The 11,236-nt window shown below is 49.1% G+C and overlaps 1 protein-coding gene across 1 annotated transcript in view; it reads right to left on the minus strand.

Annotated features, from left to right (window-relative positions):
* CAMTA1 (calmodulin binding transcription activator 1) overlaps window positions 1-6,058 on the minus strand; it is a 1,317,854-nt gene extending 1,311,796 nt beyond the window's left edge. Inside the window, exon 1 of the mRNA XM_055306507.1 lies at window positions 5,945-6,058. Within this exon, the coding sequence (XP_055162482.1) occupies window positions 5,945-5,969 (25 nt within the window). The 5' untranslated portion in view covers window positions 5,970-6,058. The remainder of the gene's footprint in view (window positions 1-5,944) is intronic.
* Window positions 6,059-11,236: the final 5,178 nt, after the last annotated feature.

Here is an 11,236-nt window from a genome sequence, read left to right on the forward strand (position 1 = left end):
AGACCATCACATTTGACAGAACAACAACACATCTTAATGACAGGACTGATGGGCACTACATCCAAGGATGGCACAAAATACAGGGATTGGATAATGTCTGGTCAACCTATATCCTGAACCTGATCAGGTTTGCAAAATTAAAAAAAAAAAAAAAGAAAATAAGGAGACAGATTACACACTATAACCTGGAAAATAAAGTGAATGACTACGCAACCCTACTTATATTATGTGGACAAAGAAGTAGAGTACAAGAACACTTCCTACTCTCACCCTCAAATACACCAAAGACTATAACTAGTATGACAGTAACATTATTAGAAGACCCCCACATATTTGTGAATGAAGGTCCCAAATGAAGTAGAATACTTGCTGGCTCTGCCCAAAGAAATTTACCATTATAAAGCCAAAGAGACAGAAGGAAGCTGGCTAAACGCAGCAAAATCAAATTTTCAAAATCCTACAAGAGGCGTCTCAGGTGCCAGAAGGACACAGTGTTTCACCCTGAGATGCTATCCACTTACAAATACTATCACCCCTAGCCTTGTGGCTTAAACCCCATTTCATCCCTCTATCCTTAAGGGGACAGAGGTGACACTGCCTCTTACTACTACAGGACAAAAGGAATGGTAGGCACCCCACTTTCCCAGAGACAGAAAGACTATGAAAACAGTAGACCTACACATACTTTTTTATAATAATGACAAAGGCAATAAGGAAACTTCTTCATATGGGAAAGAAAGAGAAGTAGAACTTAGGCCATCTAGAACAACAAAAAGGGCAGAATAAGTGATTCTAGAAGATACAGAACATTTAGAAAATCACCTGTTTTAATGAAAACACATATCATCTGTCCCCACAAAAAATCTTGTCACATATTCACGTGAATAAAGGACACTGCCAAATCACAGACTATAACCCTAAATAAGACTTAAGAGTGAAATACTAGCACAACTGGTTTCTACAGACATTGTGGAGGGGAAATCTGATTTAATATAGAATGAAAAAAATACATTCCAGATTCTTTATTATTATTACCATCATTCAGCATACCAAACCTACATCCAAAAATAATGAGGCTATTTACCCCCAAAAAAGATAGGACACAAAAGCCTATTAAAAAAGTATAAAGTATTAGAAGTCACATAATAAACAAACACAGTGATAATTTATATTAGATATCTAGCCAAAGAATGGTCACCACAATTAGGCATTAAATTTAGATATAACACATCCTGGCAGCAAAAATGTTACAGCATCTCATTCAGTTCTTACTATCTAAGGATATGAAATATACCAGTTAATCCTAAAAGGAAATTATTTTTCTACCCTTTCCTTCTATAAAGGATGCGTTTGATTTTATGTTCTACACAATACCTAGTATGTTCTATATAATACCTGGTATGCTGCTGTTCAAATGTTAAACAAGCATTCCAACCAACCATGTATGCAAGCGACTTAAAAGTTAAGCCTAGCCATTTAAAAAGAAGATTGACCTTACTTTTTTCTACACATAGTCTGAGGGAAAGCTGCTAAGTGCCTCTCACTCTGCCTTCCACCCTCTCCAACATCCCCAATCCTGCAGGGAATGAGTAAGAGTTCACTGAGATAGTACACCATTAGAGTATCTTTTTTGCAAGATTACATTCCAAACAATCACAATTCCAAAAAGAATTCCTTAAAAGAATATATAAAAAGACAAACACAAGATACACTGAAATGTCATTCATGCTAAGAGGTCTCAGACACAGTCCCATAACCACCACAGATCCCTGCACAGAACAGAAGCTCAGTGACTGTCTCCAGAATGAATGCGCTCAGTGACAGGATATGGATGTAAAAACAGCTTCTCTCCAAAAGGACAAATTCAAAGGTCCTGCAAAGAAGGCAACGGACACAACTATCAGGGGAAAGAAAGAGAACACGAGAATCACCTTCCATTGCTTTTTCCATAAAGAAATCGCAAAGAAGTACAACTGCACACAGCGAGGTATTTCCCTAAACCTTAGAAAATGGGAAATGAAAAATGGCCCAGAGCAATGAAGGAGTGGTTAAAAAAAGAAAAGTTAAACCACAAGATGGGCTACTTTAAAATCACTGAGAAAAATATTAAAATCCCACCAGGAAAAAGAAAATAAATAAATAAATAACCCACCAGGCACATGGGCTAGCATAAACACATAAAGAGAGAACTAAAATAACGCCACCTGACACTACAGAATAGGCTACTTTAGGGAAAGCCTAAACGCTAAAGAAATGGAAAAACATGGGTAAGCAGGATATATAAATATGGCTCAAAGAACAAGCAAGTGCAATCCTACTCTTTCAGAAAGGAAAATCCAAACCAACCTGACCTTGAGTAGAGGCTGCTATGTACATGTCAACATTCTGAATTCACTAAATGATGAGATAGAGAAACCCAACATTTAACAGCAGGATAAGTCAAGTCTTCAACAAGACAAGGGAAGAGATGTCCCATGAGTCACCCAACCTTGTCCAAAAAGCTGGAGGTAAGGGCTGAGGGGGAGGAGAGAGTGATGTTCTAACAGAAAAGATGTAAAAAAGAAAAGTCCTTAAGAGAACCCATCTAGCAAGACTGCGAGAGAACACTGTGCACTGGAAGACTAACAGGGAAAAGCTGATTCCCATCATCTGTGGGGCGGGTGCCACAGAAAGTACAACCACATTAAACTCAAAGAGCCTACCTTTACACACTAAGCTCGAGTGTGTTCCTCTAACCCTTACCGTTTTCCTTCCACTGCCCCACTGTACAGAGAGAGCACCCCAATTAGCAGAAGAAACCCGGAAGGGCAGTCGATGGCAGGCAAAAAGACAGGAAAGGATCCACCACTGGAAGTGAGATGGGAACACTCACTCTCCTGGGAACACCCCAACATCTACAGCAGGTACTCAAACATCATTTTCCAAAGGTCATTAATATCACACCCTAAAAATACACAATTCCATCAAGCTGAGTATAGATATACAGACAAAATGACAATAGTATAAAAACTTTGAGGGGAAAAAAAAAAGGAAATTGAGGTTAAAAGTGATCCTCTGGAGCAGTGGGTTTTATGCCCACTGGATAGCTCCATATTACCTGAAGGGCAAACTCTTGAAGTCAAAGCCTAATGCTGACCAATTCTCCAGATCACCTTGCCTCCTTACTTACTACTCCAGCTGGAAACTCTTTACTCAAAAAATGCTTAACGGTCCAAACACTCAGAGTCTGACAAAGCTCGTTGGGAAGGATGGGTCTCCACACAATGCCTGTCAAAAAGTAAGACTTCACTGTTGAGTGACAGCAGCCATTCCAAGCTCCGTGAGCGAAGGGAGCAGGGCCCCAGAGGCCGCTCCATCATGGCCATGCCCCAGAGCCAATCTGTAGACTGTGATACTCAGGACCAACCTGGACAACAGTCCCTCCCACCCTTTGATGAAGTGTCACAGGCCTTCCCAAAGGTACCTTTTCCTAATGTGCAAACCTCTCTCGATTATTTAAATGGCCAAAATAAAACAGTGACATATATACAGCTGTTCATTCCTAGTTCGGTCACAGAAACACATATTCTCACCCCCTCCTATCGATGCCCCAAATACATGAAACTCTTTCCCCTACCCAGCAGCAAAGAGATCAAGATGAGAACTTTTCACCTAGGAAGAATCAAGCAGAGAATACTGCCCCTAAATTCAGAATGCCTAAGTTTTGGTATGCGTTGGCAGGACTCTACACTTCATGTATTCGGGGGCTTGGTGAGCATTCAGGATGTCATTCTGCTTATTCAGTACAGTACAAATGACAAATGAAAGAATGGTAAGAATTGGCCATTTATCAATGAGTTTTCTGATTCTTCTAAGCCTGAAGAGTTACTGACAACAGCAATATATATCCATATACGTACACATTGAAGTCCCCACGAACATGCAGAGCTAGCCATCTAACCCTTCCAACTTAAGCTGTACACGTGACAAGTGTGACTTTATCTGGAAATGCAAACCTACATGTGTATATCCATAAACAAATGCATGGCATTTTGTCTTTTGCCAAAAGAGAACCAAAGCAGCAAAAAAAAAAAAAAAAAAAAAAATAGGAAGCATCCAAATTTCCCCTTCACCTGAAAGCTAAAAGATCAAAAAACAACAACAAAAAAGTTAAGATCCCATGAAAGACAACACGAGGCCAAAGGAAGGTTCTAGTACAACAAGAAGCATGCTAGCAACCCCTTCCCGAATGGCACGTGGGCGACATGAGTGTCTACACTCCCTTTTCTAGATGGAAAGGCATATGGCTTCTTCTTACCCAGCCAACATGAATACAATTTAAGAAAATCAGGAAAAGTCAAGGTAACAGGCTCACTAAATATGGCTGACTGGGAAACAGAAGCCATAAGGAGGATATGGGTTCTCTTAAAAAAGAAATGGGAAGTTTATTTCCAGGGAAGGTTCAAAAACTCTTGTATGTAGGATATACAAAGTCAGGTTCTCACTGCACAGAAGATAGTAATGGGAACACCAAAAAAGAAGGACACATGACCACATTCCTGGTAGGGTAGTGTCAACTGGTGAATGCTGCCCCTACCTCAGAGACAAGAGTGAAATGGAAGCAAAAACAGACCCTTGTTTTCCTGAGACACAGAGGAGTAATCACCGTGGCCCCCTCTCACTCAAGTACTAGGCACCATGGAAGCCCTGCCCTACATCTGATCCAGGCCCCCACCCTCACCCAGACAAGAAACTCCTGAAGACAGAGAACACGTTGGGGGAGATGGACGAATGGGGAAAGGAACACCGTAATGTCCAGTTTCTCCCCTAAGAAAAAGAGGCCAAGTCAAAGGGTATTCAGGAAATGAGCTCACCCTAACCCAGGAAAGTGAGCACAGAGTATGCATAATCTGTAAGAAGTATCTGCCTTCCTATTTAGAAATGACTTCAGAGCTGCACAGGCCCCCACTACCCTCTGGGTGAGGGAAGAAGAACGTGGGGAGCCCGAGTCCCCTTGTCCTGGCAGAAGGGTCAATAGATGGTGTGCAAAGGCCCCAAAAGATTCCACGGAAGATGAGAGGTAGGCTGAGACAGACCCCTCTGCCAAAGAAGGATCAGGGTCACAGAAGGTAAAGGGCAAGGGAGTATGGAGATCCTCACTTGCCATAGAAACGGAGACCCCACCCTCCTAGCTGCGAGGGGTGCAAGGGCAGGAGTAGGATGGGAACGACTGCCAGGGGCGGGGATGCTGCGCAGGCCCCCTTCCCAGGAAGGGAAGGGGGAGGGGTCACACGAGGCCCTTCTGCCCGGGGACGCTCAGCAGGAGGGGGTCCCCCTGGCGGGGAGAAGCACGGGGCCCCCCGCCGGCTCTGGGAGGCGCCCACGGGGCTCCAGGGTGATGCTGGACGGAGTCCGCCTGGCCCTGCCGCCCGAGAGCCCCCGGCGGCGGGGCTGAGCGCAGACCGTGTCCCCGACCGGGACCGGCCCGGGGCAGCGGGGCGCGGGGCCGGAGGGGGCCCGAGGCGGATAAACTTTCCGCCCCGGGGCCCCCACCGGGCCCGGCGCCGGGGGCGGGGGCCGCGCCGCGGGCCGGGGAGCGGCGGGGATGCCCGGTCCGGGTGGGGGAGGCGCCGGCCCTCCCTCCGCCGGCTCCTCCTCCTCGCTGGGCCCGGCCCCCGCCCGCCGGCCCCCCGCCCCTCCGGCCCCAGCCCGCCCCCGGGTGGGGGTGTGCGGCGCCGAGCTCCGCCGCCCGGCGAGTCACCTCAGGACCCGGCCGCGCTCCGCCCCCCCCCCACTCGCCGCCCCCTCCCCGGCCCGGGGCGCCCGCCCGCCCGCCCGCCCGCCGCCGCCGCCGCCGCCGCGCCCCCGCGCTCCCGCCCGGCGCCGCCGATGCCCGGGATGTCCGGCGGGGCCGGGTCCCGCCGCCCGCCACGCTGCCCCCGGCCCCTCACGCGCCGGCTCTTACCTTCCGGCTTGTTTTCGGCAGCCATTTCCCCTCCGCGCGCCACATCCTCCTCCTCCTCGCGACCGGGACCCCGAGCGCGCGCCTCGTACCGCCGCCGCCGCCGGCCCAGCCACCCCGCCGCCGCCGCGCACCCGCCCTGGCCCCGCCCCGCGGCCCACGCACTGCGCCCGTTGGGCCGCACGCCTGCCACTCATTCTGCCCGCTACCAATCGCCACGCACCAGGGGTCTCACTACTCTCCGGGAGGAGCGTCCTATCCGCCAGGCCCATTGGCTGGTCACCACCCAACGGAATGAAAGGATTGGTGAAGAATCAACGCCCCCTCCCCACCCACTCCCAGGAAAGCCCGCCTTCCGGACCTAAACAAAGCTTCCCAGTGGCCGGAGCCGGGAAGAACTGCCCAGTCAGGAGCCGGCCGACACGGAATATTTCCTCGAGGCCGAGACGTGGCTCTTTGATTGGGCGTCACTGCAGTGTTTCCCAGGCCGTCCAGACCAATCAAAGGGGGTTCCCGGAACTCGGGAGCGGCGAAGGGAAGCCCCGCCCCCGAGCGTGACCGTCAGGAGGAAGGCGCTCGCTCATTGGCGCGCTGGGGCTTTTCCCGCGTGCTCCCGGGGCTGAAGGACGTTCCCGGGGAAGCCGCTGCCGGCGCGTGGGGTCCCGGCGGCGGCGGAGGACGCGGCGGGATCTCCGGAATCCCGCGGCCTGCCGCGGCACGGCGGCAGCGCGGCCCGGGGCTCCGCGGCGGAGGTCGGCCGGGCGCCGCGCTCAGAGCCCGCCCGCCCGGGAGTCCGGGCGTCGCTGCCGGCCGTGGGGGGAGGGGCGCGTCTTGCAGGCCCCGCCCCGTCCCCTCCCCCGCGCCCCCGCCCCGCCCCCGCCGGCGCCCTGCGCCCTGCTCCCCGGGCCGCCCGCGCCGCCGCGGCCCCTCACGCGGGTGCCCGGCTCGCCCGGCCCCGCCGGCGCCCGCCCTCCGCAGCCCGCCTCCGGTGTGCTCCGTTGTCCCCTTTTTTAGCGGCTTAAAATACTGAAACTTTATTTTGGTCACGTTGGCCATGTGACCCACAGAGCCGATGACTCATAAGTGCTTGTCCCGGGATGAGGCCGCGGGAGGCGACGTTGGAGGAGCGCTGAGCCGCGGCGCGCCGGCCCGGAAGACGAGGCAGGCCAAGTTCCCCTCCGTCCCGGGCGCACGGTCGCCGCGCTCCTGGCGCGTCCCCCGGTGCCCGCGCCGCGCGGCTTGGCGGTGCCAGCCTGGAAACGGGTTCCCGAGCCTCCCGCGGGGGGCGGGCGCACGGCCGCGGCCGCTCGGAAAGCCCAAGTGCCCCCGGAACGGCCGAGCGCGGAGCAGACGGGAGGCGCGGCCCGGCGGCGGGGAGGTGCCCCCTGCACCCTGCGGAGAAAGTCGGCCCTGGTGCACGTGGGCAGGTGCAGCCCAAACAAAGGAGAGGGTAGAGACCTCCGAGTTAGGGCGGGCGCGGGGGCCCGAGGAAGAAAAGTTAGTTGAAGGAGCACCAGAGCTCCAGCCCCTCTCTGGATCCTGCCTGGTTTACGGTGGGATCATTGGACTTTCCCCCCTTTGCTACTGGTGAGGACGCCTAGCAGAATCCGCGAAAGGTCTCTGTTGGAGAATCTTGGCGAGAAGATTTGACTGGCAGAGTGAATTCTGTGCCAGTCTTAAAACAGGCGTCCTTTTCTAGTGTTCACAAGTAAAAATTTCTTATGTTTTTCAGAAATAGGGGCACCTGGGTGGCCCAGTGGTTGAGCATCTGCCTTCGGCTCAGGTTGTGATCCCGGGATCCTAGGATGAGTCCCCCATCGGGCTCCCCGCAGGGAGCCTGCTTCTTTCTCTGCCTCTGTCTCTGCATCTCTGTCTCTCGTGAATAAATAAATAAAATCTTTTTTAAAAAAAGATAATTTTCCGTAAATAAAGATGTCCCAAGAGAATGTTTTGTCTTAGACTCTCCTTCTTCAACAAACTTTAATTTTATGAGCCTCAAAAAAAAATGCAAAATTGTGACAACTAAGGTACAGTAGTTTATCGATCAGCATTCTTAATAGGACTTATGTTGACAGTTTGAGTAGGGAAACATTCCTGAAAGTGCTGGTGGCATTGAAAATTAGTATAACCCTTTTGAAAAGCAATTTTACTGTATGTATTAAAAGCCATAAAAAACGTCTTACATCTTTTGACCCAGTAATCTTACTTCTGGGAATCTATTCTAAGGAAATAACACAAAATGCCAAAAAAGCCGTATGTGTGAAGGTATTCTTCACAAGATCGCTGTATTTATGACAACAACGATTTGGGAGCCTAAACAGGCTAATGTTGGGTATTTAGGAAGAACATCAGAGAAAAAAATCTTACCCGTTCTAGGCGAGGGGGAATAAATTATTCAAAATTATGATGCTAGTTTATTATATATGATGTGGTTCTAGTTCTAAAAAACTGCATTTTGTAAAAAAAAAAAAAAAAAAAAAAAGACTGATAGAAAACACATCCAAGAAATAACATTTGGGTGATGGGGAGTGCTTTTTTCTTACTCTCTATTTTATAATATGGTCATAACTATACAGCTGTTATGATTAAAACATGCATTTAAGGGGCACCTGGATGGCTTAGTGGTTGAGTGCGTGCCTTTGGTTCAGGTGGTGATCCCAGGGGTCCTGGGATGGAGGCCCACATCGGACTCCCTGCAGGGAGCTGCTTCTCCCTCTGCCTGTGTCTCTGCCGCTCTCTCTCTCTCTCTCTCTCCGTGTGTGTGTGTGTGTGTGTGTGTGTGTGTGTGTCTCACAAATAAATAAATAAAATATTTAATTTTAAAAAAAACATACATTTAAATTAAAAGGTTATTTTTATCCGATGCCCAATGGAGGCCAGACACTGTGTTAAGTCCTGAGGATATAAAGGTGAATAAAGTTGAGTGTCTCCCCCACCAGGCTCACAGCCTAGCAGGGGTTGACAAACATCAACCACAGCAAGTCGCAGATTAAGGTGCAGTGGGGACACAGAGATTGTGAATATCACCAGAACTTCAAAAGAAGCAGGACTCTCACAGTGGAAAGCACCTATGGGAAGCTCCTTAGACTCCCAACAGAAATGGCAGTACTCAAAGTGCAGCCTGCATACCTGGGGAGGTGGGGGATCCTTAAGACTCCTGCGGATCTATAAGGTCAAAATCGTCTTCCTAATAATACTGTATCAGTCTCTCATGGGTGTACAGTAGGGTTTTCTAGAGGCCATATAATGTACGACATCAAAGCAGAGCAGAAGCAGATAGGAGAATCCAGCTGTCTTCTATTAAGTGAGGGATTAAAGAGACCTGCAGAACTGTAAAGCAATGCCGCCCTCATCATTAACTTTTTTGTTTTGGAAAATTTAGTTGTTTTTTTTTATTTATTTATTTTAAGATTTTATTTATTTTTTCATAAGAGAGAGAGAGAGGCAGAGACACAGGCAGAGGAGAAGCAGGCTCCATGCAGGGAGCCTGACGTGGGACTCGATTCCGGGACTCCAGGATCATGCCCTGGGCTGAAGGCAGGCACTAAACCACTGAGCCACCCAGGGATCCCCTGGAAAATTTAGTTTTTAGTAAAAAGAAATACATATGTTAATATGTAATAGTTTATTATTTTTTAAGATTTTATTTATTTATTCTTGAGAGACACAGAGCAGAGACATAAGCTGAGGGAGAAGCAGGCTCCCTGCAGGGAGCCCCATGCGGGACTTGATCTCAGGACCTAGGGATCATGACCTGAGTGGAAGGCAGACGTTCAACTTCTGAGCCACCCAGGCATCCCTGGTTTATTATTTTTAACTGAACTCATAAATATTTCTTAAATTTCTGTGTGTACCTAAGCTAAAAATGAACATCATAGGGTGCCTGGGAGACAAAGTCAGTTAAAGGTCCAACTCCTGGTTTTGGCCTAGGTCATAGTGTCAGGGTCATGAAATCAAACATCACAGGGGGATCCGTGCTCAGTGCTGAGTCGGCTTCAGAATCTCTCTCCCTCTCCCTCTAAAACAAATCAATAAATATTTTGTTTAAAAAATAAACATACTACAAATAAAAGTTCTTTGGAGTCCTTAATAATTTTTAAGAGTGTAGAAGGAGGGATCCCTGGCTGGCTCGGTGGTTGAGCACCTGCCTGCGGCCCCGGGCCTGACCCTGGAGACCCGGGATCGAGTCCCACGTCGGGCTCCCTGCGTGGAGCCTGCTTCTCCCTCTGCCTGTGTCTCTGCCTCTCTATCTCTCATGAATAAATAAATAAAATATTTTTAAAAAAAGAGTGTAGAGGGATTCTGGGTTTGAGAACTACAAACCCAAAGGATGAGATGCTGGGGGTGGGGTGCTGGTTGCCATGCTGGGGTCTTGGTCAGTTCAAGCTGCTATAACAAGGTACCAGAAACTGAGTGGCTTATAACAACAGAAATTTATTTCCCACAGTTTAGAAGTCTAAGATCATGGGGCCTCCTTCCACTGTGGAAAGCAGAGGGGGGAAGCAAGTCCTCTCATGACTCCTAAAAGGGCACTAATCCCATCACAGGGCCCCATCTTCACAACTTCATCCAGTGATCATCTCCCCGTGACCCCACCTCCTAATACCATCAGGTGGGGGGTAAATTTGGCGGGGGGGGGCAGGGAGAGGACAGAAATATTCAGTCCATAACAACTAGTGTTTGTCTTTGCTTGGGAGGTTTCCAAGAGGTGGGCATTTACAGTATGGGAACTGCTCACTTAGAAACTAGCTAAATAAGCCCATTTTGTAAGGGGAGGAGTCAGAAAATATACTGGACCCTCCACTGTCTTAATCCTTGCCCCTTTTGGCACCAATGTTCTTCAAGGAAAGAATGCTACCATCAGGGAACATATGAAGGTAGATAAATAATAGGAATATTAGATTGTTACTTTTTCACCTCAAAAATAATTGTAAAGGAGTACTCTTTCTTAGTCAGTGTTCTGAAGTGATTAAAGTGATTGTTTATTATCACAAGTGATGAGGATAATAAGAGTGCTAGGACTTGCTTCCTTAAACTGGGAGCTACTCGACTCCAGGTTCCTGAGTTGACAGAAAAGCATGCACTGAACCCACTTCAGAGGCTTAGAGACTCCTACTCACTCTTTCCTGACACAGGACAAGAAAGAAATGAATTGCTCTGCCTATACCTTGTTAAAAATTGCATTGTTAGAAGATACTATCCGGGGGCACCTGGATGGCTCAGTGGTTGAACGTGTTTGCCTTTGGCTCAGGTCATGATCCCAGGGTCCTGGGATCGAGTCCCAGATTGGGTTCC

This window comes from Nyctereutes procyonoides, unplaced genomic scaffold (assembly GCF_905146905.1).
Source record: "Nyctereutes procyonoides isolate TBG_1078 unplaced genomic scaffold, NYPRO_anot_genome, whole genome shotgun sequence".
NCBI classification, from domain to species: Eukaryota; Metazoa; Chordata; class Mammalia; order Carnivora; family Canidae; genus Nyctereutes; species Nyctereutes procyonoides.